At 32.2% G+C, this 26,753-nt stretch overlaps 5 protein-coding genes and 1 non-coding gene across 10 annotated transcripts; 2 read left to right on the top strand and 4 right to left on the bottom strand.

Moving 5' to 3' along the window:
• Positions 1-8,459: 8,459 nt before the first annotated feature.
• LOC103488376 (pentatricopeptide repeat-containing protein At2g33680) lies at positions 8,460-12,784 on the top strand. Of its 5 annotated transcripts, none has more exons than XR_007819463.1 (3): positions 8,460-10,609; positions 11,470-11,744; positions 11,906-12,784. XR_007819463.1 is itself a non-coding variant. In XM_008447086.3 (2 exons), the coding sequence occupies exon 1, from the start codon at positions 8,475-8,477 to the stop codon at positions 10,605-10,607; it is 2,133 nt and encodes a 710-aa protein (XP_008445308.1). In that variant the 5' UTR covers positions 8,460-8,474; the 3' UTR covers positions 10,608-10,609; positions 11,470-12,784. The 5 variants fall into 5 exon arrangements, 2 of the variants coding, with proteins under 2 accessions (XP_008445308.1, XP_016900023.1); XR_007819462.1 differs by having other exon boundaries at positions 11,894-12,784; XR_001762461.2 differs by lacking the exon at positions 11,906-12,784 and adding an exon at positions 11,170-11,282 and having other exon boundaries at positions 11,470-11,612.
• LOC103488375 (pentatricopeptide repeat-containing protein At5g40410, mitochondrial) lies at positions 11,279-16,848 on the bottom strand. Its single transcript, XM_008447083.3, has 3 exons — positions 12,283-16,848; positions 11,928-12,192; positions 11,279-11,821 (listed from the first exon to the last, which is right to left on the bottom strand). Exon 1 carries the CDS (start codon positions 16,625-16,627, stop codon positions 14,738-14,740), a length of 1,890 nt encoding a protein of 629 aa, XP_008445305.3. The 5' UTR covers positions 16,628-16,848; the 3' UTR covers positions 11,279-11,821; positions 11,928-12,192; positions 12,283-14,737.
• On the bottom strand, positions 11,599-12,412 carry LOC107990288 (uncharacterized). Its single transcript, XM_017044476.1, has 3 exons — positions 12,283-12,412; positions 11,928-12,192; positions 11,599-11,821 (listed from the first exon to the last, which is right to left on the bottom strand). Exons 1-3 carry the CDS (start codon positions 12,410-12,412, stop codon positions 11,599-11,601), a joined length of 618 nt encoding a protein of 205 aa, XP_016899965.1.
• Positions 16,849-16,898: 50 nt separating the features above from the next.
• On the bottom strand, positions 16,899-18,030 carry LOC103488378 (glutathione S-transferase F11-like). The gene is made up of 3 exons (XM_008447088.3): positions 17,759-18,030; positions 17,628-17,676; positions 16,899-17,520 (listed from the first exon to the last, which is right to left on the bottom strand). The coding sequence occupies exons 1-3, from the start codon at positions 17,909-17,911 to the stop codon at positions 17,060-17,062; spliced, it is 663 nt and encodes a 220-aa protein (XP_008445310.1). The 5' UTR covers positions 17,912-18,030; the 3' UTR covers positions 16,899-17,059.
• Positions 18,031-21,067: 3,037 nt separating this feature from the next.
• On the top strand, positions 21,068-21,173 carry MIR171E (microRNA MIR171e). The gene has a single exon (NR_120735.1). It is a non-coding gene; the product is annotated as a microRNA MIR171e (primary transcript).
• A 2,727-nt stretch (positions 21,174-23,900) lies between these two features.
• On the bottom strand, positions 23,901-25,553 carry LOC103488379 (ornithine decarboxylase, chloroplastic-like). The gene has a single exon (XM_008447089.2). It carries the CDS (start codon positions 25,371-25,373, stop codon positions 24,090-24,092), a length of 1,284 nt encoding a protein of 427 aa, XP_008445311.1. The 5' UTR covers positions 25,374-25,553; the 3' UTR covers positions 23,901-24,089.
• Positions 25,554-26,753: the final 1,200 nt, after the last annotated feature.

Raw genomic sequence — 26,753 nt, 5'->3', positions numbered from 1 at the left:
TGAAAAAGGAAAACCTTTGACGCATTGTATGAAAGTATACTATATATTGTGTATTTGGATTAGTTTAACGAAGGGGTAAAAAGGAGAGGAGGAGCACAAGGGAAGGAGAAAGAAGCCTAATGTGTAAAAACATTATGGTAGTATATTTACAATCTTAATTTCACACTCATTAAGATCACAAGGGGTCGTATGAAAAATTAATAGCTATTAGTTGCATATTCTCATAACAATAAATAGTTTGTACTACAGCATTAGTTCTCATATTTTGGAGCAAATGACATTTCAATGTTCGAAATTGAGTTCATGGATACAAAAATCACTATATTTTCTCTTGAAAACTTTAATTTATAGAATTTAATTAAGTTTAGAATAGCGATCAGTAAGATGTTTGGTTAGGAAAAATAGAATCGGAAATGTTATATTATATTCATGGGATGAAAATTATTATTATTATTTAACAAATGATGGTTATACCTTTAATAAACTAAATATAAGATTATCTATTGAGAGTATATGAGCCAAAATTGGATAACAACTCAAATTAAAGAGAACCCTAATTCTTTCTAACCAATCTCATATTTTAAAAGTAGATTAAAGTATATTGCCAAATCACCGAATTGAACACTACTTATATCATGAGGTCGATATATCGTTGAACAAAAAAAACTAGAAAGGAAGAGTGTAGTGTGTGTGTATATATATATATATATATATATATATATTAAGACAAAACATTTTTATATATTACATTAGATTGAAAGGTTTTCCCCTCCTCAATTCAATGCAATTAGAAACAAACTGTGGGGCAAAAAGGCAAACTTAAAGCAACTTTAATTTATTTCCTTTTGAAACTATACATACATATACACACACACACAAATATAAAATAATGTTCATTCAAAATAGATAGCTTTATTTTTCTTGGCGCCTGTCCCCTTCTGCCAACCAAATCCTCTTTCAATTTACTTCTTTTTTGAACTTTTTATCTTCTTTTTTCATACTTTCTTCTTCTTCTTCTTCTTCTTCTCAGCATTTAAATTGGTGAAGCTTTTTTTTTTTTTCCTTGTTTGGGGTTTCAAAATTCAAACACCCTTTTTCTTTTAACTCACCTTGAACCCACAAAGTTTCTGCCATTTAAAAGCATAATTGCCTTTCCTTTACCAAACAAAATGGCCTCAAGATTTAATTATTTTTTTTTTCCTTTTTAAAAAAGTACATAGGCATTTCCATCGTCATTTGTGCTAATTCCACTCAAAACCATGATTCACTATGTAGTTTAGTTTAATTACTCTATTCATAATTTCGTTCTTTTTAGTTTAATATTCACTTAAGTTGACATTAATCTTAAGTTTTCCTTTCCGTTCCCAAGCATGAAAATTCTAACCTACCATCACCTCTTGGTCGATGGATGTTTATAGGGTTATTTGGAAAAGTATAGAATGGTTTTGAAAATAAATTAGGTAAAAAGGGTTGGTTTGAAATATTTTAGGTAAAAAGGTGGAATTTTTGACATTTCGAAGATAGTGATTTGGGGTGTTATTGTTAAAATAAAATTTAATTAATTAAGATTAAGTCAAATATAATTTTAAAAAATAATATTTGCATCTCTATAATAAAAAAAAAACTTTAAAATAAAAGCTCACATTTTTATTAGAAATAAAAATCTATTTATATTATACTTATTTCAAATTTATACATAGATGAACTATTGTGTATTTAAAACAAATTTGAAAAGAGAAAAAAAAAAGTCAAAAGCATGTAAAAGCAATAAATTATTATAAGTTTACTAATTGGTGTTTACAGAAATTAAGAAGCCAAATATATATAAAGAATAACACAATGAATTATTCAATGGTCAAATATTATAATAAAAAAGTTAGAGATAACCACTTTGTAAACCAATTAAATCTATCAAATTGACAATTTATAGGTATATTAAAAATTATTTTTTAAATGATTTTAATGTAAAATTTTGTAGATAACATAATATATTAGAAAAAAAAATCTAAATTTAAGCATGATATGAAGTTAATTATATACTCTCTTTTAATTTGCTATTAAGCATGCATTTACTAATTTAAACTTGAATTAGAATCCAACTTAAACATAATAATAACAACAATGATAACAATAACAATAACAAATTTATTACGTCGTACAATTTTGTTTTTCTAATTATCTACAAAAATTTCTTTCTTTCTTTTCCTTTCAAAATGGTCGAAGATTTCCAATGGACTACTTAAAATAAATATATTTCATGGTAAAGTTGCATTTTCTTTTTAACTCTAACAATCGGATTACAATTTTACGCGATGTAATAAATCTCTCGACCTCTTGTTCTTTGTTTCAAAAAAAGAGAAAGAAAACTCAAATGAGTCATGAGGAACCACTAACATAATATGGTGCAAAGATATTCAAAATTTAACGTACGATTGAAAAACCCTAAATTCTTTTAGGGCAGAAAATGAAGTTGGAAAGAGTGAGAGAGGAAAATAGAAAAGGAATGAACTTTTTTTTTATTCCTTTGTTCTGCTCTGTCTTTAAACAGTTGTGGCATAAATTTATCTTATAGAAGTGGAGAAAAGGTTGATGCTTTTTGTTTCTCTCTTTGGCTGTCTCATCACCAAACTCCAAATTGTCTAACTTTAATTTTTCCTCCTTCCACCTTTTTCTCTTTTCCTTTTAGAAAAAGCCATTACCACTTTTTATTCTACTTCTAGAGGAACCACTTCTACTTGCCCTAAAATTTATTTCTTTGTGTTTATCTCCACTAAACCTCCCTAATTGAACAATTTATAAATTCTCACTTTATCCAACTTAATTAAATCAATCTAATGTGTCAATCTCAGCCTAATTTAATTAATGTATAATATCCTTGACGACTAATTGGTATGTACTTGGCTAGTTTTCATCCATAACACATTTGATTTTGGATGTGCGGTGTGATAAAGTGCTAGGTATTTGTCAAGCTAATTGAGATATATTAGTATACCTACTTATTCTTCTATTGTCTAAAGATTGAAAAAGAAAAACATAACTTAGTAAAGTTAAAAGACAAAATTTATATGAATTCTCAACTTCATACTTGTTGAGTTGAGAAAAATAAATTTGTATATTTGCTAGAGTTTGAACACAAGACTTCTAATTTTGATACCGATTGTTTAATTTTTCTTTTGAATAAATTAGTAATTTATATCGTAGATTTTAGATTATCCATATTAATTAGAGAGATAAATGATATAAAAAAAATAAATTTAAAAAAAAACAATTGAAAAGAGAATTGAATACATAAAGGGATATGAACACAGGGGCTTAATTTGGCTTCTTGTAATCTTACTTTGAACCATGTTATATTATGATTATGCCTAACAGCTCAAAATTACTATTTACTTTGAACCATGTTATATTATCATTATGCCTAATATGATCTCAAAATTACTTAGTGGAATTAGAAAATTAACACAAAAGCCAAGAGGAAACAACTTGATCGCCAAAACACAAACATAAAGATCCCACATTTTCTTTATACTTAATATATGTCAGAAGTACTTGACCCAAAAGTTCAAATTTATATATATTGAACTTCCCTTTATTCAATGTTTTATTTATGAAATTTGAGTTTCTTTTTCTTGCTAACTTCAATCTTTTCTATTTAATTTTTTTCTAATTAAACATTTGACTCAAAACTTTTCTAATTTCAAAGTATAGAAAAATTTATATATTTGACACGTAACTAGATAATTTATTAACTCGACATGGTTCTTAAATACTATTCTTACGGTGAATAAATGCAACTCGAAATTTCTTTGGATATCGTGCAGCAAAATGCATGGGAACCCACCCTCGATAATCATGATAAGCTGCATAATGTGGTCCATATATATACATTATTTATTATGGTAAATAAATTTTTTAAAAAAACCATTTCATAAGAAATTAGAAGGAAAAAGAAAAAAAAAGCACATAATAATTCATACCAATTATATCATGGTGGTTGGTGCAAAGTCAGATGGGCAGAATTGTGCAGTGATAGCTTTAACTTTGTTGTAATTTTGTTTTGCATTATAATGTATATGTGTGTGTGTGTGTGTGACTGTGTGTGTTTGGTGTTTAAAAAGGTTATTTTGATAATTAGTAGAGACATTATCCTAATTTTTGCATCTCAAAGTTTGAAGGTCAGATTGGGAAATGGGCATGCGTACAAGTTAGCCCACCTTCCAGGAGACAAGACATTAAATAATTTCTATATCCGATACGTTCATTAATCAATAACTTAGATCATGTTATTCGGTCAGTTTTTGGTTTTGGTTTTTTAAAATTAATTTTATATTTTTTAATAATCAATTTGTATCTCTTATAGATTTTTAACCAAATTCTAAAACAAGAATTAATATCTTTTTTGTTTTCAAATTTTTATTTTAATATTTAAAACATTGACAAAAAGTAGATAACAAAGTTTGGAAAATATAGAAGTGAAATGTATATTTACATACTTAATTAATTTTAAAAAAATGGTTGTCCCTTAAGATTTAAATACTAATCTAGATAATTAATGTTTTCACTTGAAAATATATTTTTCTATATAATAAAACTTGTGCATGATTGAATATCAATTTGATTTTGACCATGCTAATTTAATTCTTGCTTTGATTGTTCTATTTTAGCCTTTGTATTTCTTAGATGTCTAAAATTTTTAAAGCAGTTTTTATTAAAATTAGTTAAAGACTAACAATCTTTTTTCTGTAAAAAAAATTCGTTAATTAATATCATTTCAAAATTATTGTGAAATTATTAATAGATAAGAAAGTTTTTGTTTATAAAAATAAAAATAAAAAAAAAACATAAATTACCGTATAAGTTTAATTTCTAACTTACATAGACGAAAATGATACTTTACCTTACGACTTATGGAAAATATAAAGTTTCCTTTTACGATCTTGTGTATTTTAAATTAAAAATAAATTTAAAAATAATTAAAGCTATTTACAGAATTTTCAATAGTCAATTTAAACTTTTTTTTACCATATTATATATATATATATATATATATATATATATATATATATATATATATATATATATATATATATATATATATATATATATATATATATATTCCATCAATGAGAATTTGGCTTAGAAAAATAATGAGCTGACTCTCAACACCCATCTCAGACAGAGACAGAAAGCAACAAATTAACTTCTTTGGAGGAACAACTTTAGGTCAAGCTAAAGAGAATATATAATCATTGGAGTTTTAGAATTACTAACCCCCCCCCCCCCCCCAAAAAAAAAAAAAAAAGTAAAAGAGAATAAGAAGATTATTAAGAATATATATATATAGGAAAAGTGATTATTGCTTTTCCAAAATCTAAATTATTGATGTCACGCGACATTAAAAGCATATTATATACAAACATTATCGATCTTTTAGGGGAATATTTTTGTATATATATGTATGTGTGTATATATTTGGTTTTTAGAAGTTCAAAACATGAATGATGAGAAATATGACGATGGGTTTTATGATTGTGATCGATGTGAGATAGAGATTCTTTTTTCTTTTCTTTTCTTTTCTTTCTCCACTTCCTAAAATGCCATGTGAGTTGCTGTCTCTCACACTTTCACTTCTCTCATTTTTCATTTCAAATCTTATACAAAATAATATTATATTATTATATGACATTTACCAAACAAGGTGAGATAATATCAATGATTCATTCACCCCATTCTATATAATTATTACCCCATGTCCATGTCTACTTAGAATCATCTTTTATTATCATTATTATTATTATTATTATTATTATTATTATTATTATTATTATTATTATTATTATTATTATTATTATTATTATTATTATTATTATTATCATCATCATCGACGTGGAGGAGTGGTTAGAACGATACAAGTTTTTAACCTCTTGATTGATAACATATATATGTACTGTCGAGGGTTGTACGAGAAAAGGTTTAGTTCATGATGGATGAGCTCAAACTGATTAATGTCCTTTAAGCAAGCATGCATGATATCGAGCTGTACTCAACTCAACACTATATAATAATTAAGAGAGTTGTCTCCATCGCCCACTCCGATTCAACATTGCATGTACTAGAGGAATGAGTCAAGGAAAGGAAGGCCTAGAGAAAAATATTCAATATATATATCTTAACTAGTTGAACTATATTCACGTTAACAAGTCTATCTTTTAAATTTATTTTAATTCTTTTATTTTATTATAGATTAAAATTCTCACATGCAAAGTTAGCCTAAAAAATTGATGGGATGTGCCTTGTTTATGCTCTTCAAAGCCAGCTAGTAACTTGGGTATGGCACAAAAATTAAAATGTAATAGAAACTTGGCACCTTTTTTGTTAGGAAAATGTCTACTTACCCACTATATATATATATATATATATATATAATAGGATTAGAATAATTATATTCATTGTCTGCCACTTTAAGATATCTTTTTTGTTAGACTTTGATAAATTGCACATGGCTGAAAATAAATAAAGAGAGAAGGAGTTGTGTGTGTATGCATGAGCTATAGGAGATTTTTTAAAGTCCTCAGAGACGAAAAAGGTTTTGAATGAAAAAGAGAAGAAAAAAGGTGTGAAGTTTTTCTTATATGTATAGCTTAATGAATAAAAAACTAAATAATGAGCAAGAGTCTTGGTACATGTAGCAACCATAGACTAAGAAGTTAGACTAACAAAGACTATAAATAATTAGATGTATAGTAATCAAGATTTTCTAAAATAAGGGGATGAGACCTACTCAAATTATGTACTAAACCGAGGGCGGATGCAAGTGCAAAATTATTGTAAGACAGCTTTGCCAAAATTGAGTTCGATAACCAATTTTAGCTTCAACTATCAAAATATAATATATATAGTTTTATGTGCTAATAAAGTTAGTTCACGTGACAACTAATTGGATTTTATCATATTAACATCTTGTGAACCTCACGTTAAAAAATGAATAAAAAAACAATTTACAATTTTTATAAAAAGTGCGAGCGAGTATGTGTCGATCATCGTTGATTGTTCGTTCTTGCTTACTTTATATCGATCTCTAAGAGAAAACCTTTTACTATAACTAATTTAAATAACCTATTGAACTATAGAGAGTAATTGTTGACATGTTATATATAATCATCGTTATTGTCGTGACATAATGCATCATTAGAATTTCATATTGTTTTCAATATCAAAACTCAATTAGAGGTATGCTTTAGCTAATTATAAGAGATTAGTCGATCTATCTAAGGACAATGGATCTTAAAGTTCAAATCCTTCTACTCACCAATTTATACTAAGAAATATATGCTTAATTAAAGATGAAAGACTTTAATTATGAAGCTTTACAAAAACATATATAGTGACTCAAAGGATGTTCTTAATTATGGATATGTTTGGTCATATATAACGAAACATGCCCTTTTACCTTTAACTCACCATTGAGAAATAAGAAATAATGTATTGTCAACACACCTAATTTGACAAAAATGGAATCTTATTTCTTTAATATAAAATGTAAAAGAAGACAAAACCTTTCTTTCCTAGTATGGGGTTCTTGATCTCTAATTGATGCTGAGTTTTACCATCATTAAATTGATCTTTTTTTCCTTTTCCTTTTCCCTTTTACTGTTCATCTTTTTGTTTTACAAAAGAAAAATATATATATATATTGCCAATAGAAAATTGTAGTGCCTAGAGAATAATTAGGAAGAAAAGAAAAGTGTCATTGAATGTCATGATAATCAGGAAAAGAAAACACTTTGATCAAAATATTTCTTTTGGAATCAAAGTATAATTATTTCAAGCATTTCTAAAAAATTTCATGATTCGAAATTATAGCATAGCATAAAGATATATGGATTGGGTCAATCCTAAATATACTAGTAGTAAGAATAGGTTGAGTATTCTCTCATCCGACTTGATTCTCGAATTAATAAATTCTGTTGTACCTTATGTCTCTCTCTACCACCAATTGTCGTGATAAGTAGTATATAGTGATTTCTTATGTTGTATATTTGTTTTTCGGGGTGGTGTTAGTACCAATTTTTGTTGAAGTGTAAAAAAAATTTATTATATCTATTAACATATTAACGGACTATTTTGAAAACATATTTAAATATTGTATGGAAATTATTATTGCTATTTTATTAATTCTTATAACGAGAGTTTATTAAAAATATAAGGACGAAAACATTGGTTAAAATTAAGCAAACACAAGCCTTAATCACATAGACCAAGATTGTATTTTTGACTTAATTTCTTTTATTCTTTTGAGTTGCAATTTCTACGATCTTGAGCAGTGTTAGCAAGATTTGCAGGCCGGCCCAATAATTGTATTTGAGATAAAAGAAGAGTGAATCAAAGTTGGGCCCAGCCCAATAACGAACGGTAAAATTCTGAATTGGTTGCGGGTGCGCCTTCGCGCCTCATTTGGAATTCAAGCGGAGTTGATGAGTCTTTATCTTCTTCCTCCTCAGCATCGCTCCTTTTTCGATTTGCTTTTGCGGTATACTCGTCAGAAAGATCTTCAGAAGGGCAAAGCCATTCACGCTCAACTCCTCAGAACTGGTTCTTGCTGTTCAGTCTACCTCACCAACAGTCTTGTTAACTTGTATGCCAAATGTGGAAGCCTTCTCAAGGCCAAGCTCGTCTTCGAGAGTATATCAAACAAAGACGTTGTCTCATGGAATTGCCTCATCAATGGCTACTCTCAAAAGGGTACCGTTGGATCTTCGTTTGTGATGGAGCTTTTTCAGAGAATGAGAGCGGAGAACACTCTGCCGAATGCCCATACTTTTAGCGGGGTTTTCACTGCTGCTTCAAGTTCACCCGAAACTTTTGGTGGTCTACAGGCCCATGCGCTTGCGATCAAGACTTCTAACTTTTATGATGTTTTTGTTGGCAGTTCGCTTATTAATATGTATTGTAAAATTGGGTGTCTGCTCGATGCTCGTAAGGTGTTCGACACAATTCCCGAGAGGAATATTGTTTCTTGGGCTACAATGATTTCAGGGTATGCGATGGAAAGGATGGCTCTTGAGGCTTGGGAGTTGTTTTTATTGATGCGTCGTGAAGAGGGGGCCCATGATAAGTTTATCTATACGGGTGTGCTTAGTGCACTGACGGTTCCTGATCTTGTTCGCTATGGTAAGCAAATCCATTGTCTTGCCCTTAAAAATGGGTTGTTATCAATTGCTTCTGTGGGGAATGCTCTTGTTACGATGTATGGAAAATGTGGGTGTTTAGATGATGCTCTTAAAACATTTGAATTGTCTGGTGACAAGGACGATATTACATGGTCAGCTATGATAACTGGCTATGCTCAAGCTGGGGACTCGGACGAGGCTTTAAAGTTGTTTTATAATATGCATCTTAATGGGAATAAGCCTAGTGAATTTACTTTTGTCGGAGTGATCAATGCTTGTAGTGACATTGGTGCTCTGGAAGAGGGGAAACAAATCCATGGATATTCCCTGAAGGCGGGATATGAGCGCCAGATTTATTTCATGACAGCTTTGGTTGATATGTATGCAAAATGTGGAAGCCTAGTTGATGCTCGAAAGGGGTTTGATTATTTAAAAGAACCGGATATTGTTTTGTGGACTTCCATGATTTCAGGATATGCTCAAAATGGTGAAAATGAAACTGCTTTGACTCTATATTGTAGAATGCAGATGGAAGGGATTCTGCCCCATGAGCTAACTATGGCTAGTGTCTTGAGAGCATGTTCAAGCCTTGCTGCTTTAGAACAAGGTAAGCAAATCCATGCCCAGACGATTAAATATGGATTCAGTCTTGAAGTTCCAATAGGGAGTGCCCTTTCTACCATGTATGCAAAGTGTGGTAGTGTAGAAGATGGGAACCTGGTATTTAGGAGGATGCCTACTCGAGATATTATGACATGGAATGCTATGATATCTGGTCTTTCTCAAAATGGAGAGGGTCTTAAGGCTCTTGAACTTTTTGAAGAGATGCGTCACGGCACTACAAAACCCGACTATGTTACTTTCGTGAACGTTCTTTCTGCGTGTAGTCACATGGGATTGGTGGAAAGAGGCAAGGTATATTTTAGGATGATGCTTGATGATTTCGGCATTGTTCCAAGAGTCGAGCATTATGCTTGCATGGTAGATATTCTAAGTCGTGCAGGTAAGCTACATGAAACGAAAGAGTTCATAGAATCTGCCACTATCGATCACGGTATGTGTTTATGGCGTATCCTGTTAGGTGCTTGTCGAAACTATCGTAATTACGAATTGGGAGCATATGCAGGGGAGAAACTAATGGAGTTAGGTTCACAAGAATCGTCTGCTTATATATTATTATCTAGTATTTATACTGCACTGGGAAGGTCTGATGATGTTGAACGGGTGAGAAGGTTGATGAAACTTCGAGGGGTGAATAAGGAACCAGGTTGTAGTTGGATTGAATTGAAAAGTCAGGTTCATGTGTTTGTAGTTGGCGACCAGATACATCCTCAGATTTTCAAAATACGTTCAGAGTTAAGAAGGTTGAGAGATCATATGAAGGATGAATGTTATGAATCATTCGATGATACAAACTCTATGACATTATACATATAGAGGTATATATGGTTTGATCTAACTCATGTCCTTACCTCCTACCCGATCTATTTCACCAGTTGCCTAGTTAGATAAAAATCATGTTATCTTGAACTTTTCTTCTGGCTGAGAATCCTTTCTATTTAGACTATTTCTATATGTACTTCAATGAAGTACTTCCTGATTCATGGTCCTTCCGTTCGGATTACAGCCTTTCATGGAGTCAATTTTGTGGAACACTTATCAAAAAATCCGAGTATGCAAGCAGGGAGCCAATTCTGGTTCTTTTTTACGCTTTTAGGAAACAATATTTTTCCTAACATTTGGCTACTGCATTTTGGAAGAAAGATGTTCCGTCCAAAATTTTCTTTCTAGTTATTATTTTTAGTATAGGTGATTCATTGAGGGTTAAATTACAAGTTCAGTATATTTATTGCACAGATTCAATAATGTATTCAATTCAATCTAGTCCTATTATTTAAATTATAATTCAGAGTAGCCCTTCCATGATTTTTAGTCAACTAGCATGTCTTATGAAGTGATTGATATATTTTATTTATTTATTTTGGCTCGTCTCCATCAGATATAGCCAAAGCAAAACAAACAAAGTCCCTGATATGGTGATATCCCAGCATGTACCCTCTTTCTCAATCCATTACAAAGTTTGATTTTTGTCCAACCAAACTGTATCATGAGGTCAAAAGTTAAATCCTGTTCATTTTATTTATATTTCAGTACATGCCATTTTCAAATATGCCATGAACATATATTTTATTACAGAGTAACTTCATTTAAACCTATTCACTGCTTTTCCTGTGAAGTATTAACTCTTCCTTTCTTCACAAGGAAAGCCCATTAACCTTTTTCCCTTTGCCTACTACAGAAAGTCTACAACACTTAGCAATATTTTCTGCCATTACTACCAAAGAGGAAAAAAAAAAGAAAAAAACTCCTACAACAAAACCAAAAAAGACCCCTGTATCCCCAACCCCATCTTTGAGTCTTCATTTCATCAAGCAAAACACCTCATGGAATACGTAGACACCCCAGAATTCAAAGACGGCGAAGGGGAGAAAACCCTGAGATAATCATTCTCCAAATCAGAGTCCATCACAGGACAGAACTCCAATTTCTCATCATGATCATACACAAACTTAGGTAACTCCATCTCTTTCCTTCTAACGTGTTCCCAAAGAAACTCCACTCTTTTCACATATTTCACCTTGTTATACAACCTGCAAGTCAAAGAAATTACAACAACCACGCCATAAAGATCTGACCTTTTTGCCTTTTTATGAAATGGGAAGTTTCAATTACAGGGGAGGAAGGAAGAATGCTTACTCGGCGTCAAGCATGAGGCGGCCGACGGTGGCAAAAAACACACGGGTTTGCAAGCTAGGGTGGAGGAAATAAACAGCTTCAATGTTGTTCTTAATGGTGATTGGAATGGCCTCATAGATTGCCTTGAGATTTGAAATTCCAGGACAATTCTCTGTCCAATGAACATCAGTGTGAATGTACACCACCGTGAAAGGCCCATCTTTAAGGAGAGGGAAAATCTTATCCTTCAAATAGACATTCACGGCCTGACTGCTTACAAACCGCGCTAAACCCAAAACAGAGATGAATCAACACATACACACACACTAACGCACTCTGGTTTCGAAGAACAAGAAGAGTAATTTAATTTCAGTACCTGGAAAGTATTTTCCGACAATGAGGAGGACATTCCTGCCAGCCTTATCACGACCATGGAGTCTAAAAACCTCGACTTTACCAAGGAGGTGAAGTTGGTCGGAGAGAGAAGAAGAAGAAGAGCAGTTCATAATGAAAAGTTCCAAGTCGAAGAGTTATGGATTTTGCGGGTTTAAAATGGAGAGAAGAGGTGGGGTCGGATGAGAAATAGCAGAGGAATATTCGAAAGGATGTACTATTTTATGGGTCGGATTGATTGAAATGGGTTCGGTGGAGGTTTATCCGACAAGTCAGGGGCTCTGTTTCATTATCGGATCGGATGTCTATCCTCCCAGCCGTGTGTAAAATTCTTAAGGGCAGTGGGGGCGGTCGGTAAATTTTTTATTTATTTTTTATCTTCCTTTTTCTCTTGCCGGTTGTTTTGTTAAGAAGTGGGATGGAATTTATCTATGCGTGATCGGTTCGGTGAGGTAATTCTATAGAAACAGAGTTTTGTCATTAAATGGTGGAAAGAAGTTCTAGTGTCTAATTGCAGAGTTACACGGTTCCACTTAAAATCAGTAAATCAAGACTTGCTGTGTGATAAAATGACTACAAGCATGTGTTCGAACTCGCGGCTCGAAACTAGCTAAGGTCAACATTGACGAGGACGAGCTCAGACAACTTGGGCTCATGTCAATGTCTAATCTACTGTCTACTGGATTACATGGTAGAAAGGGGGTCATGGTGTTACTCATCTCTTTTAAGACCATTCCATAGAAACGCTCACCCTCACCTTTTGGTATTAAACAAAATGAAAATTGATGCAATCGTAATAAAATTTTATAGATAGATCAATGGTAATAAGCTTCGATTATAAATGTAATTAGATCTTTTTTCATTACATATACTTAAAATTATGAATTTTGTAAAATTTACTGTTATTATTACTGTTACCTCTGCCTCTAAAAGTTAAGGATCAATCGGTATCATAATTCTAAAAATGTAAAATTAAAAAAAAAAAAAAAAAATCAATTGTAACAATAACAATAATCCTAGCCATAACAATAACGATGCATGTAATTGCTTTGAGTGTTCTCAAATTATCAATCATATTGCATTATTTTCTTTGCATTTTGAATATGGATTCATTATGTCTATACAATTGATAACACAATTAAACAATACCAAAAGTAATTCACTTTTTTATTTCTATTATTCTATTACGAACACATGGTATAAGTTTTAAAGTGAAGCACCACAATTATGTGAGTTTTCATTCGATTAACTTGATAGGAATTGAAATTCTATTTGAACATCACGTCAACAGCTCACCACAAAGGATGGTTTTTTACTTTTTCCTTTTTATTCAAACATATTTTTTTCCTGCCTTAATTAGTTCTCCTTACTAGTCTGGATAGACTCTTGGTTTAAGAAAATATTTTCACATTTTCATGGACAATTATTCTATTTTTAAGATGGATCCAAATTACATGCTTAATGTGTACGAAAACAAACCTATATATGCCACTAAACTTCTACATTTGTATCCCTCAAAATATCAAACTAATATTTACTTCAAATCTTAGAATTTCATAATGAATCAATTTAGAATATTGTTAATTATTTGTTAGCCAAAATTTTTCTAAAGTAACGACAAAAATGGTCATGAACAAATCAAAAAAATGAATACCCCAGTTTTTTTTCGATAGATTGTCATAAAAATTTAAGATTTAAGAATTAAGTGTTTATATTTCATTTGCAGAAAAAAATTTAGGATCTAAATAAAGAACAATAAAATAAAATAAAATAAGATGGTGGGGTTTTGAATCATTTTGCCTTTCCTCACATGCTTGGGTTTGGAAGGGGGAAAAGAGGTTTTATGGGTACCTAACACATTAAAGCTTCAACCGAAAATTGTACCTATTACAGCCTATATTGTAGAATGGTCCATAGTGAATTTTGTTATCAATAATTATATTCTTTTCAAGTTCTCAAGTTTTGGAGTTCAAGAGTTTAGTTGATATTATATTACAAACTTAACTCATATCTATCAACTTTGATTTGGAATCGTTTGTGTAGAACTTGAGTCAGGATAAAACCAAAACCTCATAGGTAAAATAAAGCACGAAGTCATAAACAATATGATTGAGAGTTTTTGCACCTAACCGGCTAACAGAACCAAACTCATAGTTATTAAAAGTCATTTTCTAAGGAACTTATGAACTGACTACTGGATTATAAATAGTGTCCAATTGAAAACATTACTTTTGTAGGTTGTATCAAGCCTACGATCATACTTATTTTTATGACGTAATGAACAATATAAGAGAAGCCTAAATCAAGCTATGATACATCAGACCGAAAACCGTATTAAATTAGCAAAACTTAACAAAGAATATGGTTATGATGCACATGGGTTAGCTCTATGTATGGTATAAATACGCATTAGCACCATTACGAAGCACAGTAAGAACTTACCAGTAATCTGCACAAGAACAGAATCCATCAGAGAAATGGTGAAAGCGTTTTGGATCCCGGATAATAATGGTACGCTTCTCAATCAATGATATGAGCTTTGCAGTGCTGTGACAATCTCCACAAATTCTAAGATTCTTTGTTATGATTAAAGGTTCACCTTCTTTACTCACCAAAAGCCCAAAAGCAATGGCTAACTTCTCGCTGTGCTTGTTTATCATATCCTCCTTGACTTCCTCTTCAACGTCTTGCAGAACATATTCTGTTTTGGAACTATATCCAGCTTTCTTTATTTTTCCGAGCAATTCTTCAAGCTTGGAATAGATCTTCTCCGTCTCAGGGTGAGATCGATCGCCCACGAAGAAGTGGTGGTTCTTGTTTCCATATTCAATGGAGCTACATCCTGGGGTTCTTTTCAGACCTCTCTCCTTTAGCAAGGCCCTCATTTTGGCAGCATCCTTCCAAGAACGAGATGCGGAATATATATTTGATAACATGATATAGTTTCTGGGGTCCAAAGGTTCCAAATTAATCAAATGCTCTGCAACTTCCTTACCAAGTTCAACGTTACCATGAACCCTACAAGCACCGAGAAGCGCACCCCACACACCAGCATTAGGCTCCATGGGCATGTTTCGTATCACCTCATAAGCATCATTCAAAAGTCCGCAGCGACCGAGTAGATCAACCATACATGAATAATGATCTACCCTGGGCTCAATTCCATACACTTCAGACATCACATTGAAGTAACTTTTCCCCTCGTTGACTAGCCCTGAATGACTACATGCGCTAAGCAAATGAGTAAAAGTCACATGATCAGGCTCCAAACCTTCATTGACCATGCTCTCGAAAAGCTTGATTGCTTCCCTACCTAATCCATGTGCAGCATATCCTGCAAGCATGGCAGTCCAAGCAACTCTGTCTGCAAAACCCACCTCCCTAAAGACGTCACATGAAGCACTTAATCTTCCCAATTTCGCATAGGTATCTAAAAGTGCAGTTGCTATGGTGATTTTTGCGCCAAAACCAGTGCAGAACATTAAAGCATGAATGCTTTCTGCCAATTTTCCTACACCCAAATGTAGGCAAGCTTGAAGCAGGGCCAGGATAGTTCCTTCATCCTGCTCAATTCCAAACCTTCTCATCTTATTAAAAAAATCAATTCCTTCTCGTGCACAGCCATTAGTAACTTGAGCAGCAATTATTGAATTCCACGACACTGTATTCGGGTCTGGAATGGCCTCAAATAATCTACAAGCTGATGTTAAGTCTCCAGACTTTCCATACATGTTAATGAGAGAATTAGCAACCTTAACCTCCAAAGTACCACCAACTTTAATTGCAAAACCATGAATATACTTCCCTGCATCCAAAGCTCCATTGCAAGCTGATATCATCGACAAAATTGTGACCTCATTGGGTTTAATTGACATCTCAAACTTCATGGTATAAAATGCTGTGAGAGTCATATGAAGACACCGAGAAAAACCAGAAATCAGTGAGTTCCAAGAAACCAAATCTTTATGAGGCATATCGTCAAACAGCTTCTGTGCATCTTCAGCATAGCCCAGTTTATTATAACAAGTAACCAGCTGATCCCCAATGAACCCATCTCTATAAAGCAAAGATTTGAATACTCGGGCATGAATTTCCCGGCAATTGGAGATGGAAGTGCAAGATTTAACAGCGATCAGTAAATCTGAAACAAGCGCCTCTGATGCTGCACATGGACGGATCAGGTGAAATGAGCGAAGAAGAAGAAGAAGTGGGTATTGGGTTCTTGACTGGATGAAGAAATTGTAGAGAATTGAAGAATCCCGGCGAAGGGGGATTGAGATTTTGGTAGGAAACAGAAACAAAGAGCAACATGGAGACGAAAATACCATCTACCATTATCTTGGAATCAGAGTCAGGGTATTGTACCGTTTGCTCCAAAAGTTTGTGACGTTGGACGCTAATACTAGTTTGTCCAAATTTTTGGGATCCCTTACGGATGACCATTGTTTAATACTAACTTCACTTTCCCGCAATTTATTATTTTAAAACATACCCATTATTGTAATCTTTTGTAAGATATACTCAAAGTATGGAGTAAGATATTTATTGTTATAATTATCATTTGTTGCGGATATTTTTAAATATAACAAAACGAATCAATACTTTTAGGTCATCAATTTTATTTCAAAAGATTAATCCAGGACCATATTCAAATAGTTGGGTGAAGGAAACATGAAGAACGTAACGAAGCTTATTCAAATGTCATTTGTCCCAACAAGATTCAAACCCTCAGATGGCACAATTACTCCATCAAAATGCACTCAAGAAGATGCCTTGTTCTGCAATTCAACCACCTCCTTCCAAGATTCCCTGCTGGATATTTCATTCCACCACCGCTCCACGTTCTTCCTCGACGTGAAAAGCTCCGCCCTGTCCGCATTATTCACCAGATAATGCCCGTTAGGCAAATGAGAAAGATCAGCCAACGAGAACTCATCTCCGGCCAAATATCGACTCTCTCCCAGTCTCTGCTCGTACACATCAAGCACCTTCGACAGCTTCTCCTCGTTTTGCTTAATCGCCTTCTCATCCTGCGGCAACTTCATCCTCGGCGCAAACGCCAGTTGAAAAACAAGAATCGAGCTCGCGGGATTGAAGTTCTGCCCCTCCGCTTCAATCCATTGTTCGATCGAAGCTTTCCCTAACTGATCCAGTCCGTACAGTCCTTTATTCCCCTTCTCCGCGTGTTTCTCGCAAATGTAGCGGCAGATTGCTCTAGATTCTGTGCCGAATCACAAATCGCACAATAGGAAACCCTAGGTTTAGTTAAGAACATAAACAGTTTGAAATTCAGGAGATGAAATAATCGGAAGATCGAATGTCAATTACCGAAGAGGGAGATGCTTTCGTCTTGGAATGCAGGGACTTGACCGAATGGCTGTTGAAATCAGACATTGATAAGTAAAATGAGAGTTATAGAGAGAGAGATCCATTCGGAATTAAGAACATTGAAAATGTACCTGAATCTTGAGATATTCCGGGCTCTTGTGTTCTCCTTTCGCCATGTTCACCGGTAAGAGCTGAAACTGGACGTCCTTCTCGAGAAGACAGGCAAGTACTCTGGAGACGGCGGTGGACAACGGTGGTCCGTACACTTTCACCGGCGTAGCCATTGGATTTGGTTGGGTTGGTATGGAAACAAAGAGAAACGGAAGCAAATGGACTATGCGCGGATTTTCACCGTCAACCTTATCTCTTTTCTCTATAAAGTTTGATTTTGAATTACGTACTAATCTTTGTTAATTAATACATAATATCCCACTAAATTGTTTAGTTATAACCTATCAGCTACAGAATTTTTCTTTTTATTTTTTAGAATATTTTAATATCTTTTTATAACCTTCAATGCATCAAAGTATTAATTTTTATTTTGTTGGGCTAATATTTTGTTATATTTTAAAAATAATTTATTTTATTTTATTCATTTAATATAATCAATTAGACAAAAATTAGGGTGGTTTAGAAATTAAAAAGCTCTCTTTTAAGATATTATTTACAAAAAGTTGGTTACATGACTTATTTTTTTTAAGACAATTTAAATATATTAATACGAACTAAACTTCTATCCGTATAATTAATAAACTTCTATCTGTGTAATAAGTATATAGCATCGATAAAATATGGAATTTTATCGTAATGGATGACAAATCTTGGACCATTCACAAATTATAGCACAAAATTACAAATAATTGAATTTAGAATCAATTGAAAGTTTGACATGGATCCCAATTTAAAATTGAACACATAAATCGTTAATACCACCGATGATGCTAAGTGTTTTCATTTGGATTAAATAAAATAATTCACTCCAATTTAAAAAATTTATTTGGAATAAAGTCTAAGACCAGAAAATAGATTTACTTAGCCCAAATCCAATATGGTTTGGCCCAAGTGCTAGGTCTATAGACCAATCAAGCCCACAAGAGAGATCTATAGATAGGAAAGTTCTTTCATTTGAAGGGTTCAAGAAAATTTTACTCTAAATAGAATTCTCCACACTTAGTTCTTTTTTTGGAGATACAAATACTATTTCAAGACTCTAACTTAATGTTTCACTTACATACATCAAATTTACGAAGTCAACCAAAAAAAAATTAGAGAAGACCAAGTACTAAAAATCGAACATCACATTATAATCTAAATTAATAAAAATTCAACTCTATGGTACACGTTTCTCCGAAAAACCTCGTACAAACAACTATTTACAATAATTTTACTTATTTCAAAATATATTTCAAACGGTATAAATAGTAACGATGTTCTTAAATCTTCTATATTATGTTTTGTTGTACTTTATGTCGTTTTGAGTCTTCTAATTTTTACATTAGGTTCATTAATATATATTTTTTGAAAACTAAGAGATGAAATGTCTTTGGAAAAAAAAAAGTAACTCTTGTGTATTTTTTTAAAAAAATAGATTTGAAATTTTAAATATACAAGTGATACTTTTTAAGAAATTACAAATAAATGTAAAATTAAACGATATTTTGTGAGAATATCGAATTTAAATATGGATTCCACCATCGAGAGAGTAAATCTCCTACCAAACCAGGGTCAATTTGATAACATGAAATACAATTATATTTTTATAATTTTTCTTTCCCAATTAAATATCTAAAAATCTAAGCATTATTATTATACAACCGATTGCTATTATATACATACAATTTTTATGGAAAAAAAATTAGAATACCAACAATTTTACAACTAACATCTCCGATGAACTCCTTGATCAAAATTAATTAAGTATTTATGATGAAATATCACAAATTGGGTCCTCATGGTCGTAATTAATTGTAGAAATAATAATAATATGTAATAATATTTATAAATTAAAAAAAAAAAAAGAAAAAAAAAAGAGAGAAATTATGACAGTGTGTAGATATTAAATTAAAAGCAGAGCCAATAAAAAAACAAAATAGACTGAAAAATAATAAATGATGAAAAAGAAAAAAGGCAAAGAAACCAACTCCCCTTCTTGGTGCTTCGAGCAGTGTAGTGATGAGAGATTCCACGAGTAGCATTTAAGAACAACACCAATTCTCTCTTTTCCAAATTCATTTATAATATTTGATCATTTATTATAAAACAAAAATTCTTTAAATAACCTTTCTTTTTTCACCATTTCGTTTCTTCTTTTTTCTCAAAAAGATTAAAACCTATAATATTCCATAAAGAAAGAGTGTTCATATCTAACTACTTAACCTACTCCAACCTCTGCTATTAATTGTCCTAGTTCTTATATAAGCTAAGTGTGATGATCAAGTTTTAACATGTCATAGAATTCCATTTTTATTTACCTCCCAAATCAATTATATATAGTTCTTGCATCATTTTGATATCTCTCTCTCAAATGTTTTCTTTTAGTCCTTTTCTTTTTTTTTTTAAGGTAATTTTGAGTTTAGCTTCCTAGGGTATTTAACTAGTAATGGAACATAAAACTAAAATAAGGGTATTTATTACATATATCATGTACTTCTATAATAAAAACAGGAGAAAAATTAATTTATATTTTACTACTTGAAAGTTGTATTAAATTAATTAAGATCCTATACTTTTACAAGTATATAAATCAATTCAATCGTTTTGTTAACTTTTGTTTATGAAAAACGGTGATTATCTCACTTGCCAAACTAAAAATTGGATCAATTTAAGCATAACCGTAGTTGAGAAATTACTAAGCTATTATATATAATTCATAACCATGATTCAAACAGATGCTATAGTATTTTATTAAAAGAATCCATTTGATTGAAAATGATCCTAAAATAAACCAACACAAGCTAAGGCATACCATGACACATTAATTTGTTAGGGTTTGTATATATATATATATATATATATATATATATATATTCCTTTCCTTTTGTTTTTGATAAAAAAAAAAATTTGAATTTTCTTATTTGACAAGGAAATTTTGAAAATTTAAAAGAGTATTATTAGAGAGTAGTGGAAAAATTAAAAATGGGAATATCCATGGCTGCAAACCCTTTCTGCTACACATTGAATGCATTGGTCCTTTTTTAGGGTTTTGGTTGTCCATTGCCTTTAATGCAATTCCCCCTTTCTCCTCTTCAAACCCTAAAACCCTTCTCACCACTCCTTTCTTAAATTCCATCTTTCTCTCAAGACATTCCCCACTCCCACAAATCCCCCTTTCTCTCTTTTTCTCTTAATTTCTTCCTTCATTCTCTTTTCTTATTCTTATAATAAGGTCATTTTGTGAAGTAGTAGATGGAGTTTTGTGTTTGTTTAGCTTGAAATAGTTGCTATGATATTGGTCCGGTTCACTCAGATCACTACCCTAAATTGACTAGGGTTTCATTTGAAGTTTAAATTGAGTCTGATTGAGCCGCGCCAATATCTCAGTGCTCTTTCATATTAATAATAATCTTGGTTGTATCTCTCCTCGCAACCCTTTGGAAGGTACCTTTCTTTTTTCTTTTTCCTTTTTTCTTTCATGCTTCAAGGTTTTCAAGATCTGAACTGCATAGACTTTGCTACAAAAAGATGCATCTTCCCACTTTAATTTATAATTGCATGCTTGGGGTTTAAAAAATGGTGTTATAGGTTATAGATCTAGCTAGTTTGAAATATATTACGATGTCATAAGGGTATATATATACTTACATAAGTAGTATGAAACAAATATATGTAACTTGTTGTAGAGAGATTTTGAACCTTTGGTTTCATAGGAGACGACGCATGTTAATTATTGTTAAATTACGTTGACTTGGACAAATTATATTAAAAATTAAAGTTTAATATTTTATTAGAGTGACATAATCCCATATCATAGTCAAGTTCAAATATAAATGAAGTTATTCTGTGAAAAATAAATAAGAATAAAACTTTTGAAATTCTTAAAAATAGACTTATTAATATTATGCTACTGAACTTTGGCTTCATTGTGCTAATAGTTTTATTTACTAAACTTCATGAGTTAAAATAATGTCCATTAATTAAAACTAGTGTGTATCCATATATCTAAAGTTTAGATTTTAACTTAACATATTGATGAATTAATTTTGAAGCTAAAGCTAAGGGAAAGAGAAAGAGTTTATATATTTTCCTTTAATTTAAGGAAATGAGGAGGAAGAATTAATTATCAAATTAACACAACTTAAAGGTTTGAGAGCTTAATCACAAATGTAGCTAGTTGAATATATTTGACTATATTTAACTACTTGATTATTTCTAATTTTTCATTTTGATTTTTTGAAAAGGTTTCTTTCTTCAAAAACATAAAAATGTCAGTCAAAAATCAAAGCTCACGTTGACTTTAATATTTTTATTGGAAACAAAAATTATTCTGTTTTACTATTTCTGCTCATAATTTTTTTCGAATCAAATTGATAAAGGGGCATGGATGGGTTAATTTTATTAACTAAACTTTAAATTTAAATTTTGTGATCGGTAAGTTTTTAAATTTTGAAAATTTTTATACTATAGATTCTTAAACTTTAAAACACATCTACGACCATAAGTACTTACTTACTCAAATGACGTTTATAAAAAGTATCTACTTATATAATTCGTTTATATTTTTTAATTCATTAAGCTGTTCAACAAACGTATTTAAAAATTGATTTCTCGTCGACTTGTTATAATTAAAATATGGTTTTTTAAGAGATTTGAAAAACATTAACTATTGAAATAATTAATTTCTTATCTATCTGAGCAATGGTTTCTTGGGAAACTTTTTTAGATGGTTGGATTTCATATAGAAACTTATAAAAGAATTTAATTCCCAGGGTGTTTTGGGCAGCTAGGAAGATGTTGAGATTTTCACTTGCTCTTTTCAATCATCTGTAGTTGGATGACAAATTGAAAGCACAATATTCACCAAATTTAATGCTCTTAATAATTTCAACATTAATATTGTAAATTTTATCGACCATCCAATTTCTTTTTTAAAAAAAGAAAAACATTTACACCTTGATTGTGAGGGTAAAGATTTAAGAGTATAAAACCCTCTGTGTTTCATTATATAAAAATGATATTTCAAATGTATCGTGATTAATATTATAATTATCTATAAGATACGAGGATATCGTATATCAATAACTTAAAGTATATAGATATTATATTATATCTCAAAACAATTAACATTATGAGTGTGAGAAAAGTATATCACATATCAATATTGCTTTTAAGTCTATTAATAGTGTATCGATAATATACCAATATATATCAAACAACTTTCGAGAATGTCAACGACTTAATAATATATTAGCAATATATCACATATATAAGTCAACTTTCAATAATATCAATAATGTACTATCATCATATCTTATATTAAATAACTCTTAAATCTAGTAATTATAATAATAGTACTGTATTAGTACACATCAAAATAACTTTCAAAAATATCAATAGTGAGTAATAGTAATATATCACATATGAATGAACTTTTAAGTGTATAAATAGTATATATATCAATAGATATTAACAACTTTAAAGAATATCAATAGTTTATTATCATCTTTGGGGGATGTAAGGAAAAATTAGAAAACACTTAAATTGCTTAATTCGATCGAAACACCTCATCAATTCAAGTTGAAGTTGACCTTTTTGAGTTAAAAGAACATATAAAACCCTTCTCTTTTCTCTTTTTCTTTTGTTTTTTGTTTTTCTCGTCGAGTTTAGGCTAAATAGAAAAAAATGAAAAATTAAATCAAGAAGCCTTTTTATTAGATTGGTTTTTTATTAGATTGGTGTGGAAAGGTGTACCTAAGGTGCGTTTGGAGAAGAGAAGAAGTTATGAAGGAAAACGATTATTATGATAATAATGTGTTTGGGAGAAAAGAATTATGACAATGCGTTATAATAATATGTGTTTGGGGAGTGTTGTGATTGTAGTAATTTAAAAAATAATAATAGAATTTGAATTGAATTATTTGGGTAGGATAATGTATAATTGTAAGAGAGAAAAATAGATAAGAATATAGGGTTATCATAAAAATTAACATGACCCTTAAGCCAAACGGTGTTTGGCCCAATTTCCTAACATTTTTTCACCTAAATAAGAATATAGGGTTGTTAAGGTCACGAGTTTCCGTTGCAGAAACATATTTGAAATACAGATTCTATTAGAGATTGTTTAAGAATGTATACAAAAAATCATTTTTTATGAAAATAATTAGGTCAACATTTCTCCTTTGTTTTTTTCCACGAGAGAAAACGAAGAGCAATACATAGATCTAAACATTGCCTTTATACTCAAATATCAATGACCCAATCCTTCTTTTGACCCTAAACCATAACATAACCTAACCAAAGAAAGATTCATTCAAATACGGCGCCATTTCCCTGTTCCGAGTACACAATATAAGTCTCAATCGACGCCGTGTTAAACCCATTGAAGTTGGATCCCGCTGCCGCCGTGTAAGCCCCCATCTTCGGAAAAACCAACCAATCTCCCACCTCCAACTCCGGCAGCTGCTTTCCGGTCAGAACAGTATCCAAAGCGTCGCACGTGGGGCCAAACACGGTTGACCTGTGCATTCTCCCTCCGCCACACGTGGGGTTTTCCATGTTCGATTTCACTGCCAACGCCCTACAACTCAACGTCGCATGATCGTATAGTATACAGTTCATTGACCCATAAATCCCATCGTTAATCCAATACTCCCTCAGATCTCCCCTCACCCGTTTTCCGATGATGTGGACGGCCAAAGTGAAAGCCGATTCCGCAAAAAACCGCCCCGGTTCAGCCATGAGGGCGATATTCAGGTCCTCCGGAAAATACTCTTTTATGGCCGACTTTACTGCCACCGCAGCTTCTTCGAATTGGGGTCCGGCGGTGAATCCGCCGCCGATATTGAGCACATTCATTGGCGGCAAACCAAGTCGGACTGCCGTTTCGAAAACCCCTCGAGCAGCGGCAATGGCGGCTGAATAAGCCCGTGTTTCAGTAGCCCCACTTCCTATGTGAAATGACACGCCAACGACGGCGAGTTCAGCCGATTTAGCAGCTTGGAGAAGAGGGATAATTTCTTCCGGTAGCGCGCCGTATTTGTTTCCCAATGGGCATCGAGCGCTCCCGTCATCGGATGGTTTAATCCGAATCAACAGGGCGGATTTTGGGTGGCATCGTCGGATCTTCTGTATTTCGTCGACGGAATCAAAAGTGGTAAGGTTAACGCCGACGGTAGCGGCAAATTCAATATGGGATTCGGGTTTACAAGGATTGGCGAAAACGATTCGGTCAGGGGAGACGCCCAGGGCTAAAACAGATTGGATTTCGGCCCGACTGGCACAGTCGAAATTGGAGCCGAGGGCGGCCATGGCAGCGAGGAAGTCCGGGTTGGGGTTGCATTTGACGGCGTAGAAAGGGCGGACGGTGGGAAGGGAATGAGACCAGAGGTCGAAAAGAGTGGCGACGACGGCTAAGTCGAAGGTGTAGAAGGGTTTGTCGGAAGTTTTAAGAACAATGGATTGGAGGAAATGGAGGAGGCCATGTTGGGAAATGGGAGTAATGGTTTTAGGGTTTAGGCCTGGTGCGTTTTGGAGGAGGTGGAGCTTCTTTTTGGAGTTTGCCGGAACGGGGAGAAGCTGATCGACGGCCATGACGCTGGGGGGAAGAAACAGAGAGTTCGAAACTTGAATGGAAGTAGAGAAGAAGGTTGAATATATATACACACACACACACACACACAAGGAATTAGGAATGAGGTTCAAAATTGTCGATTCCTTTCTATTGAGAAAGTTTCATTCAAACAAGACTTGCATCCCACGTTTTCTAAAAAATAATAGTAAATTTATTAGCAATTGACATCTACTTTTCATCTTTCTATCTTCACAATTATTTAGTTGTCATATATTTTGGTTACCATTTAAAAAGATAACTCTTTTGCCTAGACGGTTTGGAAAAGATTAGTGTTAAATTGACTAAATAAAAACAATGGTAAAAATGGTGGTTCGAGATTGGCAGACAACAATCACCAGAGATGGGTTCGGAAGTTGACTAAAAAAGAAAAAAATAGTAACTCATCCGTTGCAATAATGGGAATGTGGATAGGAAGCCAAAGTTTTACCAAACTACCAAAGTTTCCAAACATTTGTACCAACTCTCAAAGTTTTCAAAACACTTATACCAAAATAGGAATAGTAGAGCTTAATATGCCTGACTCATTCAATCTCAACCCTCCAAACAAACACCCCTCAAAATTTCTAGTTCTAAATTTTATTAATATCACTCTCAAAATTTCTACTTGTTCTAAATTTTATTAACATCACTCGGTTTATCTAGTGGAAAACAAAGATTTCATTTCTATTCGTGGATTCTTGATAGGAGTCGAGAGAGTAGTTTTAGTTGATTATTCCTCGTTTCTTTTCACCTAAAAAAGAAAGTAAAATGATTCCCTATTGTCCTACGATTCTCTCTTATATTTTGGTTGGTACGTACAATATTTATGTTTGATTACATTATTATGGTATATATGGTTGCCTATTTCTTCTAAAACTTTTACAAATTTTAATAGGAGTTCATACCTATCATTTTGTGTCCAAAAGTTATGGAAAGGAAGAAAACATGGGGTAAGTTTAGAAATAGAACGAGATATAATACAAGAGAATTTCAAGAAAGAAACGAAAAGTAAAAAGAATTGGTTAATTTAAATGCAAAAATGTGAATTCATACTAACTTTGGTTAGAAATTTATCAACTAATTTACATGGTTGTAAGTGGTAAGTGTTCATTGAATTAATGCATGGTATAAAGTAAGAGTTGAATAGAGTTTAAAAGAGATTTTGGTTAAAAATGCATCGTGCATGTTGTTCATCTTTTTTAATATATTCTTTAAGTTTGTGATTTTTATATTATCTAGTTGGTTAGTGGCATGTTAGGAAGTAATTTTAAAAGAATTTAATTAAAATCACTCTAAATACATATTTATTCACTCAAAATCTTAATCACATTTATCATCTTATTAAAATTGGGTCTAGGAAA

This window comes from Cucumis melo, chromosome 3 (assembly GCF_025177605.1).
Source record: "Cucumis melo cultivar AY chromosome 3, USDA_Cmelo_AY_1.0, whole genome shotgun sequence".
Classification (NCBI taxonomy): domain Eukaryota; kingdom Viridiplantae; phylum Streptophyta; class Magnoliopsida; order Cucurbitales; family Cucurbitaceae; genus Cucumis; species Cucumis melo.
This window is presented reverse-complemented; position numbering and strand designations above follow the sequence as displayed.

Coding starts and splice junctions, on each gene's coding strand:
- LOC103488376 (XM_008447086.3), top strand. CDS start 8,475: ATGAGTCTTTATCTTCTTCCTCCTCAGCATCGCTCCTTTTTCGATTTG.
- LOC107990288 (XM_017044476.1), bottom strand. CDS start 12,412: ATGAACTGCTCTTCTTCTTCTTCTCTCTCCGACCAACTTCACCTCCTT. Junction 12,193..12,282: donor TGTCGGAAAATACTTTCCAG/GTACTGAAATTA, acceptor TTTTGGGTTTAG/CGCGGTTTGTAAGCAGTCAG. Junction 11,822..11,927: donor CGCCTCATGCTTGACGCCGA/GTAAGCATTCTT, acceptor TTTGACTTGCAG/GTTGTATAACAAGGTGAAAT.
- LOC103488375 (XM_008447083.3), bottom strand. CDS start 16,627: ATGGTATTTTCGTCTCCATGTTGCTCTTTGTTTCTGTTTCCTACCAAA.
- LOC103488378 (XM_008447088.3), bottom strand. CDS start 17,911: ATGGCTACGCCGGTGAAAGTGTACGGACCACCGTTGTCCACCGCCGTC. Junction 17,677..17,758: donor CGGAATATCTCAAGATTCAG/GTACATTTTCAA, acceptor TGATTTCAACAG/CCATTCGGTCAAGTCCCTGC. Junction 17,521..17,627: donor CGAAAGCATCTCCCTCTTCG/GTAATTGACATT, acceptor GATTCGGCACAG/AATCTAGAGCAATCTGCCGC.
- LOC103488379 (XM_008447089.2), bottom strand. CDS start 25,373: ATGGCCGTCGATCAGCTTCTCCCCGTTCCGGCAAACTCCAAAAAGAAG.